The sequence below is a fragment of the Vanrija pseudolonga genome, chromosome 2 (genome assembly GCF_020906515.1).
Source record: "Vanrija pseudolonga chromosome 2, complete sequence".
Taxonomy (NCBI): domain Eukaryota; kingdom Fungi; phylum Basidiomycota; class Tremellomycetes; order Trichosporonales; family Trichosporonaceae; genus Vanrija; species Vanrija pseudolonga.
In genome coordinates this window covers 3155475-3174012 of record NC_085850.1, presented here as the reverse complement: position 1 = coordinate 3174012, position 18538 = coordinate 3155475, and the positions used below count along the sequence as shown (strand labels likewise).

Here is an 18538-nt window from a genome sequence, read left to right as displayed (position 1 = left end):
TTAGGTTTGTTTTCTCTAGTTACACTTGTCCATAGGCCGTGTAGAGATGCCCGTGAAGTCGTTCTGGCGTGCATACGGATTGCTGGAATCACGTGCTGCTGCTGGCTGTCCCCGATGTCCGTCTCCGTTCTAGCTAGAAGTGATCTTCGCCCGAGTTTCACCTGCGGCAACCCACCCCTGGAGGTTTCGCCTCCGCGGGTCACACTGCTGCCTGCTTGGCTGCGGTGCGTGGTGCGAGGGCTGGCTGGCTGGCTGGCTGCCCGCCTGCGCCTGCGGCAGTCGCTCCCCCTTCCTGCGGTCCGTCCCTTATGACACGTCTGCACGCACCGCACAGCCCAGGCCAGCAAGCAAGCAGCAAGGCGCACAAAGGTGGTGGTAACCAACCCACCGTCCTCGGTCTCTCGTCCTTGTGTTGCGTTGCCCCTTCTCGACAAGACCTGGCCCGGCAGCAAGACGCACCCACCCAGACACACACACCTGGCCAGACTCGCCAGTCAACTGCACGTTTCAGCCTCCACGACGCAACCGCGACAACGCGACAACCAACCAACCAGCCACGGCTCAGCTCCAGCCAGGCTCGCAACTCCAACTCTCCCACCCACCCCGCACACCCAAAACAATACGCCTCGTGCATTCACGTCTCACCTCAACCTCAGACCTTCTACTTTTTTCCAACACAAACGCTCGGCAACTCGTGCACAACGCACCATGCCAGCCCTCTCCGCGCCACAGCAGCGGCGCCGCCCAGCCAGCCCGCCCGGTGCGGCCTCGCTCTCGGGCACGTCGACCCCAACAGACTCCAAGCCCAAGGGCCACGCCAACGGCAAGTCGAGCAGCGGTAACGCCCGCGAGGAGGCCGACGCCGACGCCCGTCTCCGGCACAAGGAGGACGGCCCCGTCGGTGCCGCGAGCGCGACAGCGTTCGGCGGACCGCGCCACCGCGGAGCGGGGCGCGCCGGCGCCATCGGTGGCCTCAGAAGGCGCGAGTGGATCCTCGTCGGCGGTATCTGTATCATCGCGTCGTTTGTCCGCCTGTGGAACCTCGCGCACCCCACCTCGGTCGTGTAAGTTGGACCTGGCTGGAAACACGACACTGCGAACGCTGACACCGACAAGCTTCGACGAGGTCCACTTTGGTGGCTTTGCGGCAAAGTACATCAAGCGCAAGTACTTTATGGATGTGCACCCTCCTCTGGCAAAACTCCTGGTCACGCTCAGCGCCTTCGTGGGCGGCTTTGACGGCAACTTTGACTTCAAGGACATTGGCAAGTGAGTATGGCAGTGGCGCGGTGCCGGAGAGCTCGGTTGACTGACACTCCACCCCTAGGGACTACCTCGAGCCCAAGGTCCCGTACATTGTCATGCGCGCCTTCCCGGCGATCCTCGGTCTCGCCCTCGTGCCCATCACGTTCCTCACGCTCATCGCGCTTCGCCTGTCGCTCGCGTCGGCCATCCTCGGCGCCTTGCTCGTGACGTTTGACAATGCCCTCGTGACGCAGTCGCGTCTGATCCTGCTCGACTCGTACCTCGTCTTCTTCACCGCCCTCACTATCCACTTCTGGGTTCGCTTCTCCAACGACGACTCGGAGGGCCGCGCCTTTACCCCGTCGTGGTGGCGCAACCTCGCGCTCACTGGCGCCTCGCTCGGTGCCGTCGCGAGCTGCAAGTGGGTGGGCCTGTTCACCATTGCGACCATTGGCCTCGGAACCATCAGGCAGCTGTGGCTTCTCCTCGGCAACCTGCGCGTCACCCCCCAGCAGTGGGCCCGTCACTTTGCTGCCCGAACACTCTGCCTCATTGTCATTCCCGTCTTCATCTACATGTGGTGCTTCCAGATTCACTTCTGGATCCTCAACATGTCGGGTGACGGCGACGGATTCATGAGCTCGGAGATGCAGCACACGCTCGAGGGGCACGGCATGGACGACACGTTCGCCGACGTCGGTCTCGGCTCGCGCATCACTATTCGTCACGTCCACACCCAGGGCGGCTACCTCCACTCGCACGCGCACGCGTACCCCTCCGGCTCGAAGCAGCAGCAGATCACCCTCTACCCCCACCGCGACGACAACAACATCTTCCGCATTGTCAACGCTTCGGTCCCCGAGGGCGGCGGTGCCTTCGACTGGGACAACCTTCCCTTCCAGTATGTCACCTCGGGCCTCAAGGTCCGCTTCGAGCACGTCCAGACCAACAAGCGTCTCCACTCGCACGACGTCCGCCCGCCCGTGTCCGAGGTCGACTTCCAGAACGAGGTGTCGGGCTACGGCTTTGACAAGTGAGTGCAGGGTGCGGGGTGCCACTGCTAACGTCGCAGCTTTGAGGGTGACGCCAACGACGACTTCATCGTCGAGATTGCCCCCGAGACGCGTGGCCGCAAGGACAAGGCTGCCAAGCACCGCCTCCGTACCCTCCGCAGCCAGTTCCGTCTCCGCCACGCCATGACCGGCTGCTACCTCTTCTCGCACAAGGTCAAGCTCCCCGACTGGGGCTTTGAGCAGCAGGAGGTGACTTGCAACAAGAACCCTACGTGGGAGAACTCGCTCTGGTACATTGAGACCAACAACCACCCACAGCGTAGGTGATCGTAACGTGGCTGTCAGCTAACTTGCAGTTGCCCCCGATGCCGAGAAGGTCAACTACGAGGTTCCTAGCTTCTTCTCCAAGTTCTGGGAGCTCCAGGGTGTCATGTGGCGCACCAACGCCGGCCTCACCGACCGCCACGCCTACGACTCTCGCCCTCAGAGCTGGCCTTGGCTCCGCCGTGGTATCAACTTCTGGGTCAAGGACCACACCCAGGTCTACCTGATCGGCAACCCCATCATCTGGTGGAGCTCGTCGCTTGCGATTCTGGCCTATGTTGCTGTTCGCGGCTTCCTCATCCTCCGTGCCAAGCGTGGCTACCGCGACCTGCAGCAGCGTGAGTTCACTGGAGCCACTCCCGAGCTGACCCCCGCAGCCAAGATTGCCTTCTACGACGAGGTTATTTCTTTCCTGCTTATGGGCTGGGCACTTCACTACTTCCCCTTCTTCCTCATGCAGCGTCAGCTCTTCCTCCACCACTACCTCCCGGCTCTGTGGTTCGCCATTCTCATCTTCGCGACTGTCTTCGACTACGCCACTTCGTTCATCCGCCCGCGTATGAGATTCCAGATTGCCGTCGCGATCGTTATCATTGCCATCTGGTCGTACAACTACTTCAGCCCGCTCACGTACGCCTCGCCCTGGACCAAGGCCAAGTGTGAGAAGGCCAAGTGGCTGCAGAGCTGGGACTTCTCTTGCGCCGACTTTTATGAGGACATCAAAATGTACCACCCCGAGAGCAGCGCGATCAAGCAGGCCGAGCACCAGATCTACGTTGATGAGGGTGCGCACACGACGATTGTCGACGAGGCCCCCGAGCCCATCAAGAACGCGTTTGATGGCGGCGACGATGCCGCGCGCGAGGAGAAGACGACTGGCGTTGCTGGCCCCAACAACGACGTCAAGATGCAGGAGTCGACGGCAGTGCCCGGCCCGGCGCATGACGCCGACGCACCCATCCCCCAGGATGACCGGGCGCCTGTCGGCCTGGACGCTGGTGCTATCGAGGTCACTGGCGCTGTCCACGACGAGGGTGGCTGGCACGGCGGCGCCAACGACGACGCACCAAAGGAGGAGGCGCAGCCTGAAGTGGCGCCCGTCGGAGCCAAGAAGGTCGAAATTGAGAAGATGGACCTTGACGACGAGGCCAAGAAGCTGGCCGACGAGGCACTGCGTGCCGCTGACGAGCAGTAGGCGCTTTAGGCGCGGCGGTGATAACCGAAAACACACATCTAGACAGACGGGTGATGTATTGCATCGCGACGTGGATTGAGTGCCGCGAGCGGAGCGAGCGCCGCGAGGGTGTGCACGAGAGTGGCATGCGAGGAGCGTAAGAATGCCAGTCGACCCGTACAGGGCTGGCCACACACCACACACCTGATCCACCTGTACACAATGCATATCATACAACACTCTATGCGCCATCACGCCAGTACGAAGACGGATAGCGGTACCACTGCTGTGCCTCGAATCTAACTCTTGACGTCGGCGTCATTGGACTCGTCGTCGCACTTGGGCGCGCCTTGCTATCACCACTCAACATCGCTGCCCGATGAGCACTGCCTGCCACAAGCCCACGCCTACGCCGTACCTCGCCCCGCCTCGCTCTCGACCACGAGGATGCGCTTGAGGACCTGCAGGACGGCGCGGCACGCGCGCGTCCACTGCTCGTCGGCCGACGAGTTGTCCTTGCCCGCCGCCTCGGTGCTCCCGAGGCCCATGAGGCTCATGCTCCCGAGCGCTGGGAGGCCGCTCGCCAGCCCGGGCAGGCGGATCGAGTAGCCGTTGATCCGGTCCTTGTTGATCCTGCGGGGGTGGTTAGCTTGGCCACTGCGCGGGGGGGGGGGGGGGGGGGGCGGGGGGCTTACTCGATGCTCCCGGCCGCCCACGCGCGCCCAGACGACCGCCCAAACTCGACCAGCTGCCGCAGACAGTCGAGCAGCGCAACCAGCGCGTGGTTGAACCTTCTGTTCTGGAGCAGGCGTGCCGGTGAGAGGTCGGACGACGCGTACAGCTCGTACGAGCCCTTGCCGGACAGCTCTTCCATGTGGGAGAAGGAGCCGAGGGGTGCGATCTTGTAGCTGGGGGTTGGGGTTAGATTGGACAGGCAGAGGGCGGGGCACGATGTGGCAAGGAAACACCCCCTGCTCGCGGGCGGGTACCCTCTCGCTCGCGGCACTCACGTCTCAAACACACATCCGACCTTGACCGCCAGTCGGTCAATACACAGCGCAACCAGCCCCCAAGCCGCGTTAATCTCGTCCCACTCGACCGTCGGGCGGCCGCCGAGCCGGAGCCCGTTGATAGTCCCGACCGTGACGGCGCTGCGGCCGCCGTCGGCCTGGAGCGGCGCATGGCCGATCTGGAAGGCGTCGTTGTAGACGTTTGTCGACTCGAGGTGCTGCAGCAGTGACGTGGAGAGCAGGAGCTGCGTCTTGGCCGACGACAGCGCGTGGGACAGCTGCGTGAGCTGCGTCGCGAGCTCTGCGTGCGACTTGAGGAACCTAGGAGACATTGGTTAGCATGATGCCAAGCAGACGCACACTGGACCCACTCGGCCTCGTCGCGCTCGACGGCCGCCTCGTCGACCTTGACCCGCTTCTCCTCCTCCTGGACACTGGCGAGCTCGGCCTCGCGCTCGCCCAGCGTCGCAGTGAGGCGCTTCTCCTCCTCCTCCAGCTCGGCACGGTGCTGCACGAGCGCATCCCACTCGTCGCTCCCGCCGACGCCGCCCTCGTCGTCCACCTCGCCTCCTGCTCCTCCGCGCTCCTCGGCGCGCAGCCGCAAGTTCCGCTCGAAAGCAATGTACGCGTCGCGCTCGCGCGTGAGCTCCTCGAGCTCGCGCTGCAGCTGTGCCTGGAACAAGCCTGTGCACTCTGTACACAGGGGGTGGTCGATCTCCGTCCGGCGCGAGAGCAGTGTGTCGAGCTTGGCCGCGAGCGCTGTCCCGCCGAGCGGCGGCGCGGTGGGCGACGCCGCGCGCGACGTGCTGCTCGACGCGGACGCCAAAAGGCCGGGGCTCGCCGTCCGCTGCTGCTGCGGCGGAGCGAGCTCAGGCAGAAAGACATACGACTCGGCGATGGGGTTCGCGGCCCCCCATGCCGCTGCGGCGTCGCGCGCGCCCGGCGGCTGCTGCGCGAGCTTGGTCGCCGGGGCCACCTGCGGCGCGCGCGGCGCAGCAGGCAACGTGCCCGCTATCAGCGCATACTGCGAGCTCGTGAGGTTGGCCACTGTCGGGTCGCGCAGCAGCGGCTGGTGGCACCGCTGGCAGGTGAGCGAGTCGGCCATGGTGCAAGTGGAGTTGTGGGTGATGACGAAGTTGTGGGTGGCGAGGGAGCGATGATTAGATAGACGTCAGCGGGCGGGACTAGATTCGAGTTTGTGAACTCGACTTTGTTGACACTAGACATTTGCCATCTCCTCCATCACCCTACCCCGCCATGGTGCAGCCCTCCGACGCAGCAGGCCCATCATACACACCGCGGCACACGCTCTCAGGTCACACGCGCGCGGTGACCGCGCTGCGGTTCAGCTCGGACGGGCGGAGCTTGGTGTCAGCAGGTGAGCGCGGTCGTGTGCAGCCGACCTCCCCTCCCCTCCCCTCCGCTCAGCTAGCTGACCCCGCCAGGCGCAGACGGCTACGTGCACTTCTGGGACGCGAGCAGCGGCGCACACCAGCGCGTACTGAGATGTCACCGGACGGGTAAGCGCGTCGTGCGCACCACGCCCCCCACGCTGACGACTAGGCATCAACGACATCTCGCTGTCCCCGGACGGGCTGTACCTCAGCACGGCAAGCGACGACGGCACGGCGCAAGTCTTCTCGACCGACCCGCTGTCTGCCCCGCGCGCATCACAAGGACCCGTACTCATCGCGCCGCCGCTGCGCAGCCTGGCAGCGCACACAGCGCCGGTGCTCGCCGTCGCGTTCAGCCCGACGTCCAACCTCGTCGTCACGGGCTCGATGGACGAGTCGGCCATCGTGTGGGACGTGCGGAGGGGCAAGAGCCTGCGCACGCTGCCTGCCCATGCGGAGGCGATCTGGAGCGTTGGCTGGGACGCCGAGGGCGCCCTGGTCATCACCGGCAGCGCGGACGGCTTAATGTGGGTGACTAGCACTCATGATAGTTGACTGACACCCGCCAGACGACTGTGGGACGCGAATACTGGCCAGTGTTTGAAGACCTTTGACAACGAGTCCAACGCGCCAGTGTAAGTGGGGCTGGCTGCTGACCCTCTCACCCGCTCGCTCGCTGACGCTCGCTCACTCGCGCAGCTCCTCAGCCTCCTTCACCCCCTCGTCCTTCTTCATCCTCAGCTCGACGCTGTCCTCCACGATCCGCATCTACTCGCTCCACACGGCAAAGGTGCTCAAGACGTTCCAGGCAGCAGAGTACGTGAGCGAAAAGTTCCCCACCCCGGCCATCGTGTTCGCTGCGCCGGGCGGGGCGCTCGCGAACGGCCATGACGCCGACGACGCGATGGACGTCGACGGCGTCGCTGGCGTCGGCACCGTGGGCGCGGCGCGCGTCGTTGCTGGCTCGGAGAACGGGCACGTCGTCATTTGGGACTTGCAGGACCGCCGCGTCGTCCAAGTGCTGGAGGGGCACGACGCGCCTGTTGTTGCGCTTGCCGTGCATCCTGATGGGAGGACCATTGCCACTGGCGCCCTCGAGCCCGACAAGAAGATCAAGGTCTGGCAGTGGCAGTAGGGTTGAGCTGGGCTGGGCAGTGAGCGTTTGTCGTGCTGCTGCACCTCGAAAATGTGCACGCCGTGGCCCACGGCCCCGTAGCAAGATGCATATGCACTATACCCAATCTCCCCACAATCTCTACGATACCCCGGACCCAGGTTACTCTAATGTAGTGTCCGTCTGGCTCAGCCTCGGTACACATATCCGTCGCGGTCGTCGGACGCCAGGCGCGAGTACTCGAGAATGAAGCGGAACATGTACGCCTGCATGTCCTCCCAGCGCCACAGCTCGGTCGTAAACTTCTTGGCGTTGGCCGCAATCTCCTTTGCGAGGTCGTCGTTGAGCCCCGGTCCCGACGCGTCGGGTGGTCCAACAAAGAACGACATGATGTCGTACACGTCCGAGTAGTCGATCTGCACGGGCACATAGTGCACCCACGGTGTGAGCCAGTCCGACATCCACTCGGGGTAGATTGTCGACTTGAACACAACACTGCCCGACGCCAGCAGACGATGGAAACGCGACGACCAGCCGTTGCCGTCAACGTCAAGCACATACTTGTACTTGATCGCCTCTTCGGGCTCGACACGGCTCCCAAACTTGATCTCCTTGGCCATCTCGTCGCAAGTGCCATCGGGATCGCACTGGTGAGGCCGGCCAGACAGCTTAATGTCAAAGTACTTTTTGTTGAGCTGCTGGTTGCTCCACTCCTCGGGGAGAAGCTGATTGTCGCGCTCGACCCAGACGCTGGTCTCACCGTCCTCGCGGTTGGCGAAGAAGTGGAGCCGTGGGCGGTGACTCAGGCGCCAGTCAAAGGCGGGACGGCCGTCCTTGGGCTGTGTGTACGCGTCGCCAGTGGTGGAGCCACGCCAGAACAGCTTGTCGATCGTCTTTTCCGACCAATCCGAGGTCTGGCCGACACCCAGTGCCGATGTGTGGTTCCAGTACGCCTCCAGAGGGGTGATCATCATGTCACCGTTCTGGTACAGCTTGGACAGGTGGAGCAGGGGCCGGAGCTGAGTCCCGCGACGGAACGGGAACGTGAATGCGCCATGGAGCTTGAGCAGCTGCGGGTAGTTGCAGTAGTCCATGCTGCCGGCAGGGTCGAACATGAATGTTGTTTCTGAGAATATCGGTCAGTCATTGATGCCAGCACGGTGTCATGCAACGCACCGGTCCTGGGGACTGGGTCAAACTTGCCCTCCTTGAGGCCCTCGTACGCCGAGTTGGTGAGCTGGCGTGCAGGAGAGTCCTCGGCGCACGAGGCCAGCAGGCCCATCTGCTTGCCCTCAGAATCATGGTCGTCCCCGTCCTCGAGATTCTGAAGCTCCTTGGGAGTCAGGTACGTGCCCTTTGCCACAGCGTCCAGAGCCGCCTGGCGGTAGTCGGCTGGGAGGATCCAGTTGGCCATGTCGTGGTCTGAGAACCACAGCGTCACGTCGTTTGGCAGATATGGCACCAGCGGAAGGAGCTGCTTGAACTGCTCATTCGGGCGGGGGTAGTCCTCGCGGTCGCCCGTGAGGGTCGACTTGCCGTTGGGCCGCAGCACGATCTTGCTGTTGCATTGTCAGTTTGGCTTTCACAGCACAACGCCAACTCACTATCGGTGCGTTGGCTCTTCGCCAATTTTGTTGACACGCTTCTTGAACTCCTCCGGAGAGAGTGCTAGCCACGGCTCGATGTCGCGGTTGATCTGGTCATACTGCGTGCATGTCAGAGGCAGCACACACGCGTCCACTTACGTCGTCGATAATCTTGACATTGTTCTTCTTGCACCACTGGAACCACGCGTCGAAGCCACGCGGCGGCTGGCGCCCATACCGCTTCTTGTACTCTGCCACCGCCTGAGTGAGCGTTTTGGATTGCCTGTGCGGTCGGTCAGCGTCTGTGCACGCTCGCCCGCCACGCCTGGTCAAGAGCACTAACCGCTTAAGCATGCTGTCATATCGCTTGCGGCCATCCTTCATGAGCTCGCGAATAGGGTGCTTGTCCGACGTTGCGGCTTTGGAGCGGACAAGCGCGGCGTGGATCTTGTCCCAGCCATGCACGAGACCGTCGGCAGAGTACGTCAAGCCCTTTGCGATAATGGGGTCGGGCTTGAAGATGTTCCACTTGAACGTGCGCTGGCTGTCGTCGTCGTAGTCGTCGAGCTCGTCCACGGCACCCTTGGGACTGCCTTTGCCAGCCTGGGCAGTAGCGTGCCTTGTACCCCGGCCCGAATCTGACAGATAGACGACGAGGAAGAAGGTGACGAGGACGGCCGAGAGGAGTACCGTGCTCTTTGACAGACGCAGGCGGATGCGCCGCAGTGCCAGCATGGCGAGGGGTGAGGTTTTTGGTGCAAGAGATGTGTTGGTGGACGACGATGAAACGGAAAATCAGGTGGTCAGGAAGATGGGTGGTGGTGGTGGTGGTGGTGGTGGGTGGTTGTCGTGTCGTGTCGTAACCAGGGCTAGGGAAATTGACTTCAGGTCGAGCGGGACGCGCGCTACGGTGTGTGGGACGCGGAGGCGGCTGTTGCTTTAGATTTGTGGGTAACCAAGGTGAAGGGCGGAGTGAACGAGCGTACGTGCGTGCGTTGCGTCGGCGTGTCGTGCCCGTGCCGTGCCGTGCGGGCTGTGAGCTGTTGAGCAGGTGCTGTAGTTGTGGTGGTAGTGTGAGACAAACGCCTATAAGGGTATTAAGAATGGTGGCTTGGTGCAAAGATAGAAACAACAACAGGTGACAGCGCAGTAACAGAGACGGGCATAGAAGCAGACCAGCAGGTCAGACTAGCAGCCACAGCACGCCTGGCCGACTTGGAGATCGACAACGACCTGGGAGCAGCACACTATGGCGGGACAAAGGGGGCGATTACACGCCAAGGTTCATACTGTTCCAGTGCGTCGCAGTAGCGGGAAGCGTCTACCTTTAAAGAAAGACAGAGAGACGCTCGACGTGGTCAGGGGAGGGAGGGATGAGGAGAGCTCGAGCGCTACGTAAGTTACCCGCTCCTCGTTCCCGTTCCTGACAATTCAACCTGCCTTTGGCATCCATCCTTCCACCACATGGTTTTGCTTCCCATAGTCGTCGAATAATCGCATTTGGTGCAGCAAGAACACGAGAAGAGTGCCTCTGCACTTGTATCTCAACATGCTTCGGTTATCTATCTGCTATCCCCAGCGCCGCCGTCCGTCTGTTCGGGACGACGGAGACGGCCGCAGCTGCTGCGCTGCTGCGGTCATTGCCGCCTGGGGAGCGTGAATGTGATACAAGAAGAGCGAGCAGTGGTAGTTACGGTCGTTGTCTGGCTGGGTGCATATGTGTGGCAAGCTTGCCAAGGCAAAGGAGTAGCTGTCTGGTGGTAGCCAAGAGACTAGACCTTTTTGTCGCCTCCGATTGACATGGTATGGATTGATTTCTTTGTACGGGCAGAGTGCCGCACGCCGCGCGCCACCGCCACCTTTGTTCCATGTCTGTTCGGGCGACCCGCAGGCTGTCAAAGTGAACAAGTGTACAGGAAAGTGGCTTCAGGGGCAGGCCCTTGGCGTCTTCTGTTTGGTCGACCGTCGGAACGGGACACCGACGTTGCCGACAGACGACGACGACGACGCGACGAATGCAAACCGGCGCCGGCGATTGAGTGCTCCTGCTCTGCCAGCAAGCCGCCACGTCAGGGTGCCTGCGTGGTGCCTCCTGTATGGTGGTATAGGTGACTGCCAGTCAACCGCGGCGACTGCGTTGTCATGTATCCCTAGGCCCTGCCTAGCATTGCCCAGGCCATGCAGTCGTTGCAGTCGAGGGAACCGATGTAGGCAGGGCTATATATGCACTGTAGGGCATAAGCTGGGAAGGACGCAGGCCACGCGCGATGCACGCGTGTCCCGCCCACCCATTCCTGCCGCGCCTGCCCTTTTAGTCGGGACGGCCATCGCTGCCAAGTGAGAGCCGACTCCACCTTGCACCTTTGTGATGACATCAGTTGGCCGAACGTCACCGACACGCGAGTACGCAGCAGCCCCAGCCTTTGCCAAGTTTCACAACACACACTTGCTTCCTCTACTACAAACATCTAACCCACGTCGTCTCATTTCCCCATCTCAACTTCAAGTCACTCCCCATCCCTCCCTCAACCCCCCCTCCCTAGCCACAATGGCGGGCGGCGACACTATCAACGACAGTGCTCAAGGCGCCGCCGGCGCCTATCACGAGACCCGGCACCACTCACATCAAATGGAATACATCGACGAAGAGACGTTTACAATCTCCCTCGTCAACTCGGAACGCCTGGCAGGAAAGGACCAGATCAGCACAAGTATCCCCGGCGCCGGCCTCATCAGCGAGCTCGAGATCGTCGAGGTCGAGGTCGAGGAGACATTTACTCCACAGCTGCAGGTCAACGGCGGCGCAGCTCCCGCCAGTCCCGAGCCCGAGTCGCCCACGGCAAGTCCCACACGCCGTCATTCCCATACCCTTCCTGCCGAGTATGATGGGGGCGAGGAGTCGGATATCCCACCTGGAGCCGACGAGGGCGCCGACGGACGAGGCCCGGGCGGGCACGAGGCAGATCTACGCAATGTGCCGGTTGATGGCGGCGCCGGAGGCGTGTCACACGAGCGCCGCAAAGGCCCGACCACGCCAACACGAACACACGCGTCGCTCTCGGACCATGCACACGACGGATCGCCACGCCGCAACCGCGCGCTCGAGGATGTGACGACCTCGCCGCGCAACCACCACGCCTCGCACCCCTCCCAACGCGGTCACGAGAACCCCAATGGTGTCATTGTGCTCGACTCGCCGATTATTGAAGACGACATCGCGCACGTTCCACAAGTGAGTCGCCTGGGGCGCATACGCCGCCGCCATTTGCGTTCTGTTGTTCACCTCCACTCACCAAGCGGACCCCGCATTCACAGCCCGCTCAACCACCACCTCCAGCCATGAGCTCGAGCAGCCGCGTCAAGGCAATCACGCCGCCCCCTCCCATCGTCGCCTCGCCGCACAAGAGCAACGGCAAGCAACGTGAAGTCCTCGATGACGAGGCTCTCCCTCCCATGATTGAAGACCCAAGTCCTGACTGGAGGGAGCGACTCAAGTTCATGAACAGGGGCACCCTCCCGCCTGGCGGCGGTGACTGGGCCGACATGTCTCCAAGCGAAGGCCGCTGGCGTTCGGCTCTAGACTCTGGCGCGTCCACGCCAGGCATGCACCCACCAAAGGACGGTAACTGGTCGGCTTCTCAGCGTCACTCGTGGTCGGAAGCACAGGGCGGCGCTGGGAATGAGCTGAGTGCCGATGAAGCGCCGGCACAGCACGGGACGTGGTCGGGCGGACCCCCTCCAGGACTCAAGGGTACACCAGGTCGATCGGCCACCATGCAGTCACACTCGCGGACCCCGGGGCACACAAGCGGTGATGACGGACCCACAGTACCGAGTACACCAAAGGTGGGCGGGAAGCGCGCGCTCCGCTTCCCGAGGATGCTGTCCACACGTCGGGCAAGCATGTCGGCCGCGGCCCAGCCGCCAGCCATACCCGAAGTTGCTGCGCCGTCCATGACCAACGAGATGATGGCCGGTACGCTCCCTGTTATGATTCTCAAGACCTGGCTCGATCGCGACGAGGATGGCCACCGTGCCGTACCCGTTCTTCTCGGCAATCTGCGCTTCCGTGTTGGCGACAGTGTCGGCTTCAAAGCTGGCAAGCCTGGACCGGGCCGCGAGATGTTCAAGATTGAATGCGAGTACGGCGACGGCGCAGTCAAGTGGATTGTGTACCGCGAGCTTCGAGACTTCTTGTCACTACATGCGCATTACAAGGCCGCAAACATTGGAACGCGCGTCACCGGTCTGCGCTCGTCTCGCCATGTCGAGATTCCAGAGTTCCCGCGGTCCGGTGCGTATTGGTGGTGGGAACTCTTGCTGACGTCTAGCTATTCCTTACTGGGCCCGCGAGAGCTACTACATGGACTGGCTGGAGGGCAAGGGCGACTACAAGGGCAAGAAGGCAAAGGCAGCTGCCGAGGCGGCTGCCGCTTCCGATAAGCAGAAAGCTGTTGAGCGCGGGGAGCGCGGAAATGGCCGTCAAGAGTTTAGCACTGCGAGCAGGGACGCGCTCCAACAATACCTCATCGACTTGATTCGTGCAGTGGTGAGTGATCGAGGGTTGTTGCTCTGCTGACCCTGGTAGATGTTCCGCCCAGAGTCTAACCGCTTGTGCACCTTCTTCGAGCTGTCCGCACTCACAGTGGCACTGGCACCGCGTGGAGGGTTCCAAGGCAAGGCCGGTTTCCTCAAGATTCCGACCGCCAACGCGAGTCGTCGCAGCAACCAACCGGGCATCCTTCCCAGCAGCTGGGTGATGCACCGCAGGCCCAAGTGGTTCATTGTGCGCGAATCGTACTTTGTCGCGGCCGAGGGTCCAGAGGAGACCGAGTTCTATGACGTCTTCCTCATCGACTCGGACTTTTCTATCGAAAGACCGAAGAGAGCTTACCGTCAAGGCCTGCATCTCCTCTCTGGATCGTGAGTAGCGCCATAGAACATCTCTGACACACAACAGTGGCTCGTCCAGACACCACGAGCCGGCGAGCCCAACAGCCGAGGGCGAGGTCGAGACGGCCGAGGAGAAGCACGAGCAAGCCCAAGAAATTGATGAAGAGAAGAAGGCGTCGCAACACACATTCTACATCGCCAACGCGCAGCGCCGTCTCAAGCTCGTGGCGAAGAATGCTGTAAGTGGCGAGGTGTCGACAAGTACTAATCACCTCTCAGCGCCAGATGCACCAGTTCATCGTCTCGATGGAGCGCATTGCCATGGAATGCATCTGGGCCGGTAGGAACCGCTTCGACTCATTCGCCCCCGTGCGTCTGAATGTCGCGGCGCAATGGCTCGTCGACGGACGCGACTACTTCTGGAACCTGAGTCGAGCGATGAACATGGCCAAATCGCGCATCTACATCCACGACTGGTGGATCTCCCCCCAGATCTACCTTCGTCGACCTGGTGACGAAAGATACCGCCTCGACAACCTGCTCAAGCGCAAGGCGGAAGAAGGCGTGCGCATCTTTATCATCATCTAGTGGGTCGAGTGGTAGTGGATCCAGTGCTGACAGGGCTAGCAACGAGGTATCGGCCAAGACTACCCCTGTTGAAAGTCTCTACGTCAAGAAGACGCTCACTGGCCTCCACCCCAACATCATGGTCCAGAGGTCGCCCTCACATCTTCCCAACGGCGCCCTGTACTGGTCTCATCACGAAAAGCTCTGTGTGATCGACGAGACCATCGCCTTCATGGGCGGTCTGGACCTGTGCTTTGGACGTTGGGACACATCTCAGCACATCATGACCGACGAAGACCACACCATGCCAGATGGCCCAGAAGGCCCCGTGTGGCGTGGCAAGGATTACTGGAACGAACGTGTCGCCGAGTTCCACGACCTGGACAAGCCAATGGAGGACACGTTTGACCGTAGCAGGATTCCACGGATGCCGTGGCACGATGTCGGACTCCAAATTGTTGGCCAGCCGTCGCGTGATCTGTGCCGTCACTTTGTCCAGCGGTGGAACTACCTTCTTCGCGTCAAGAACCACCGTCGGCAGATGCCGTTCCTCGTCCCGCCCGCCGACTTTACCGAGACTGAACTGACCGACCTCAAGCTGCAGGGCACTTGCGAGGTGCAGATCTGCCGGTCGGTTGGTCCGTGGTCGATGGGCACAACGACCAAGATTGAGCACTCGATTCAAAACGCCTACGTCAAGTCGATCCAGCTGTCTGAGCACTTTGTCTACATTGAGAACCAATTCTTCATCACTTCGACAGTGGTCAACGGTATCCAGATTGAGAACAACATTGGCAACGCACTGGTCAACCGCATCATCAAGGCGCACCGCGACGGCACACCGTGGAGGGCGTGTGTTGTCATCCCTCTGCTGCCTGGCTACACCCACCCGATTGACTCTGCGGAAGCAAGCTCGGTACGCCTCATTCTGGAATGCCAAAATCGAACCATCAGCCGAGGACCACAGTCGATTTTCGCTCGCCTGCGCAAGGAGGGCATCAACCCAGACGACTACATTTCCTTCTTCTCCCTTCGCGGCTGGTGCAAGTTCAACTCGGGTGCCCTGGCTACAGAGATGGTGTACATCCACGGCAAGACGATGATTGTGGATGACCGTCTGGTTTTGTGCGGCTCGGCCAACATCAACGAACGGTCCCAGAGAGGTGACCGCGATTCCGAGCTGGTCGCCGTCATCCGTGACACCGACATGATTGACGGCACAATGGCGGGCAAGCCGTTCAAGGTCGGCCGCTTTGCGCACACACTCCGTGTCCGACTTATGCGCGAGCATGCTGGTGTCGATGTCGACGAGATCGACGAGGATGAGCTCATGCTCCGCAAGCCAGTAGCCGAGCAGGCCGAGATTGCGGTTTGGGATCCCGACCACGAGCAGACTGGTAACGCCAGGCGCGGCATCACCCGTGTGAAGAAGAGCACGCCAAGAGAGAGGCTCGGAAAATCAGTCTCGGCGGCCGTTGGCAGCATCGCCAAGGGTGTCGGAGAGAACATGAAGGGGTACGTTGACAAGGGGTTGGAGACGGTTACCGCCATCGAACACGAAGCGGGGCCACACCGCGAGAGCTTCCAAAGCGACAACGGGCCGACAATGGAAGAGCGAGCCGTCCTTAAGACTCATGCCGAGCATGGTGGGGCCGCTGGACACCCTGAAGAGGAGGCGGATGAACTTGGCGCCTTGGACCAGGGCGACGAGCGCGAGCTTGCGCAGCACCTTTTGCAGACAAACCTCAAGTCGGAGTCGCGATGGTCAATGCCAATTGACCCGCCCAAGATGGATCCCAACTTGTTCCACGACCCTCTCGACAAGCGGTTCTGGGACGACATCTGGGTCGCTGCGGCCGTCTTCAACACCGAGGTATTCCGCAAGGTGTTCCGTGCGATGCCCGACGACCTGGTCTCGACGTGGGCACAGTACAAAGAGTACGCGACGTACTTTGAAAAGTTCATCCGTACTCCTGGTTCCAGGGCATCACCTACTCCCGAGCCTGCTGGGGAGGACAAGGACAAGGACAAGCCCAACGGCGATAGTGCCACGCCGGCCGGACAGCCAGCCCACGAGACGACGGTGATTGCTGGCCCAGCGGGCAGCGGCGGCGAGGATGGCAACAAGCCGTCTGGTGACCACGAGCCGTGGGCCGAGTGGGAGTTGCGAGAGATGGAGAATCTGTTGAACGAGCTGCGGGGTACGCTGGTGGTGTACTCGACCCACTTCCTCGAGGCCGAGGACCAGGCCAACAACTTTTTGTTCAATGTGAGTGCACGGGGGGGAATCTGGGGAGTGAGCCAAGCTGACCGCCCCCGCAGCAAGAGCGCATCCTGCCGCTTCTCATTTACGACTAGGCGGCGTGTGGTTTGGTGTGTGATGTTGTGTGTGGCGTTGTTTGCATTAGTACAGCATGGCGTAGGAGATATAATACGAGCGAGTGAGCGAAGCGGCGAAGCATGTATCGTGTTGGTATGGCCAGAGTTGTGTGCTGAAATGCCACCGACTCGCTCGCTCACTTGGCGCGCCTGCCCACGCCACCTCCACCGGGCGGCGGCACACGGCCCGAGCCGAAACTCGCGCCCACTCCACCGACTCGACATCGCACCTTGTCCACCTCGACTCTGTACATGGCCAGCCGCGCCCTCCTAAGGCGCGTAGTCACGGCAATCAAAGTACGACCCAGTCGGCCGCTCGCCCCGCTCTTCCGCTCCGAGATTGCGTCTGTGCTCCCACCGGCACCAGGCCTCCCCGCCGCCCCCACCCAACTTGACCCCCATCCCTCCCTTCTCGCAATGGCCTCGATCCCCCCGTCGCGCGCACACACGCCAGACGCGATCGACGCCGACCTCGAAGCCGCTAAGCTCGAGAGCGTGCGTCCCTCCCCCAGGATCCCGCTAACCCGCGCAGCTCATCGACTCGCTCTCAGTGTCAGACGACACAAACACCGCCGCCCTCGCAGACGAGCTCGGCGCCCTGCACTCCATCTATCCTGGCACCTTGCGCCTGCTGGAGAGCGACGGCAGAATACGCTTCGAGATCGCCCTCCCAGCCTGGGAGGGCAGCCTCACCGGCGCCGTGGGCGAGGACGAGCCGCCCACCTTGCGCGTATTGGTGACCCTGCGACCAGGATATCCGGCGAGCGTCGCGCCGCAGCTGCAGCTGTTGGGGCTTTATCTGGGGTCGTACCCCATCGACGCGGGGCTGTGTGAGTGGCTAGGGGGGGAGGCGTGGAGGCGAGCTCGCTAACACTCGCTCGCGCGCAGTCGGCGACGTGACGAGAACGTACATCACGTCCGCCGGCGTGCCCTTCACCCCCGGCGACGTGTGCGTCTTCGACGGGCTCGTGTATGTCCAGGGACTAGCGGGGGCATGGTACGCTGAGCGGCTGGCGAGTGGTGCGGCGGGGGAAGCGGCTCGGGTGGCAGACCGGCACGCGAGCCCGCCACCAGCAGAGGCGCACGCCGGCGGCGACGACGGCACGCAAAGCCAGCAACAGCGGGCCGCCGCCGCAGCCCTCGCGGCGCTCGCGCTCGATACCCGCCCCCTGCCAAACATTACCTCGTCCGAGCCGATTACCGACCGCAAATCCGCGTTCGTGGGCCACGCGGCGCGCATTCTCGACGAGCGCGACGTCGCGGCTGTCGTGCAGCACCTGCTCCAAGACCGCAAGATTGCGCGCGCGGCCCACCCGACGATTTACGCTTATCGCATCGTGCGCGACGTCGGGGGTGTCGCGGGCAAGGTTGTCGAGGCTGGTGAGTTGGCGTGGCGGAGCTGCGGGGAGGCGAAGGGGGAGGACGCTCGTGCTGACGCTCTCGCTTCCAGACTATGACGACGACGGCGAAACCCAGGCCGGGTCACGCCTCAAGCACCTCCTCGAAATCCTCGAGCTCGACAACGTCCTCGTCGTCGTCACCCGCTGGTTTGGCGGCATCCACCTCGGCCCAGACCGCTTCAAGCATATCAACCAGGCCGCCCGGGACGCCCTCGAGGCGGCCAAGCTCCTCGACGAGCCAGTCGCCAAGGGCCGCAGGAAAAAGTAGCACCTGCGTGGCACCTCGCACCGCCACTTATCATTGCATTTCGCATATCATGCATTTCTACTTTGTACAACATGGAACATTGGACATGGCCGGGTGCGTCGTGGGTCGGTAGCACATGGCTTTGGTCGTGGCCGGGCCTCGCGTCGAGCCGCCTCACCTCCTCCCACCTCG

At 62.3% G+C, this 18538-nt stretch overlaps 6 protein-coding genes across 6 annotated transcripts; 4 read left to right on the top strand and 2 right to left on the bottom strand.

Moving 5' to 3' along the window:
* The first annotated feature begins 437 nt into the window (after window positions 1-437).
* Window positions 438-3925, top strand: PMT1 (Dolichyl-phosphate-mannose--protein mannosyltransferase 1). Its single transcript, XM_062769509.1, has 6 exons — window positions 438-1064; window positions 1117-1269; window positions 1328-2278; window positions 2318-2577; window positions 2615-2920; window positions 2960-3925. The coding sequence occupies exons 1-6, from the start codon at window positions 709-711 to the stop codon at window positions 3775-3777; spliced, it is 2844 nt and encodes a 947-aa protein (XP_062625493.1). The 5' UTR covers window positions 438-708; the 3' UTR covers window positions 3778-3925.
* An 81-nt stretch (window positions 3926-4006) lies between these two features.
* VPS30 (Vacuolar protein sorting-associated protein 30) lies at window positions 4007-5871 on the bottom strand (the record flags this gene model as incomplete). Its single annotated transcript, XM_062769508.1, has 4 exons — window positions 4007-4389; window positions 4452-4664; window positions 4767-5087; window positions 5138-5871. 4 exons carry the CDS (start codon window positions 5869-5871, stop codon window positions 4164-4166), a joined length of 1494 nt encoding a protein of 497 aa, XP_062625492.1. The 3' UTR covers window positions 4007-4163.
* Window positions 5872-5983: 112 nt separating this feature from the next.
* On the top strand, window positions 5984-7295 carry wdr5 (WD repeat-containing protein 5; the record flags this gene model as incomplete). The annotated part of the gene is made up of 5 exons (XM_062769507.1): window positions 5984-6144; window positions 6212-6286; window positions 6330-6687; window positions 6730-6795; window positions 6860-7295. The coding sequence occupies exons 1-5, from the start codon at window positions 6024-6026 to the stop codon at window positions 7293-7295; spliced, it is 1056 nt and encodes a 351-aa protein (XP_062625491.1). The 5' UTR covers window positions 5984-6023.
* Window positions 7296-7406: 111 nt separating this feature from the next.
* CXT1_1 (Beta-1,2-xylosyltransferase 1) lies at window positions 7407-9697 on the bottom strand. The gene is made up of 5 exons (XM_062769506.1): window positions 9204-9697; window positions 9020-9143; window positions 8879-8979; window positions 8451-8833; window positions 7407-8400 (listed from the first exon to the last, which is right to left on the bottom strand). Exons 1-5 carry the CDS (start codon window positions 9593-9595, stop codon window positions 7463-7465), a joined length of 1938 nt encoding a protein of 645 aa, XP_062625490.1. The 5' UTR covers window positions 9596-9697; the 3' UTR covers window positions 7407-7462.
* Window positions 9698-11489: 1792 nt separating this feature from the next.
* Window positions 11490-16776, top strand: pld1_0 (Phospholipase D1; the record flags this gene model as incomplete). The annotated part of the gene is made up of 8 exons (XM_062769505.1): window positions 11490-12092; window positions 12176-13154; window positions 13192-13409; window positions 13449-13783; window positions 13821-13992; window positions 14033-14340; window positions 14381-16589; window positions 16643-16776. 8 exons carry the CDS (start codon window positions 11490-11492, stop codon window positions 16676-16678), a joined length of 4860 nt encoding a protein of 1619 aa, XP_062625489.1. The 3' UTR covers window positions 16679-16776.
* A 188-nt stretch (window positions 16777-16964) lies between these two features.
* On the top strand, window positions 16965-18367 carry yih1 (Protein IMPACT; the record flags this gene model as incomplete). Its single annotated transcript, XM_062769504.1, has 5 exons — window positions 16965-17194; window positions 17232-17529; window positions 17588-17719; window positions 17774-18079; window positions 18150-18367. Exons 1-5 carry the CDS (start codon window positions 17117-17119, stop codon window positions 18365-18367), a joined length of 1032 nt encoding a protein of 343 aa, XP_062625488.1. The 5' UTR covers window positions 16965-17116.
* Window positions 18368-18538: the final 171 nt, after the last annotated feature.

What these genes read in the sequence shown, in the direction of transcription:
- PMT1 (XM_062769509.1), top strand. Translation starts at nt 709, where the DNA reads ATGCCAGCCCTCTCCGCGCCACAGCAGCGGCGCCGCCCAGCCAGCCCG. An exon ending in TCGGGCTACGGCTTTGACAA is followed by an intron (nt 2,279 to 2,317) that starts GTGAGTGCAGGG and finishes CTAACGTCGCAG; the next exon opens with CTTTGAGGGTGACGCCAACG. An exon ending in GACCAACAACCACCCACAGC is followed by an intron (nt 2,578 to 2,614) that starts GTAGGTGATCGT and finishes GCTAACTTGCAG; the next exon opens with TTGCCCCCGATGCCGAGAAG.
- CXT1_1 (XM_062769506.1), bottom strand. Translation starts at nt 9,595, where the DNA reads ATGCTGGCACTGCGGCGCATCCGCCTGCGTCTGTCAAAGAGCACGGTA. An exon ending in TATGACAGCATGCTTAAGCG is followed by an intron (nt 9,144 to 9,203) that starts GTTAGTGCTCTT and finishes CCGACCGCACAG; the next exon opens with GCAATCCAAAACGCTCACTC. An exon ending in ATGTCAAGATTATCGACGAC is followed by an intron (nt 8,980 to 9,019) that starts GTAAGTGGACGC and finishes ACATGCACGCAG; the next exon opens with TATGACCAGATCAACCGCGA.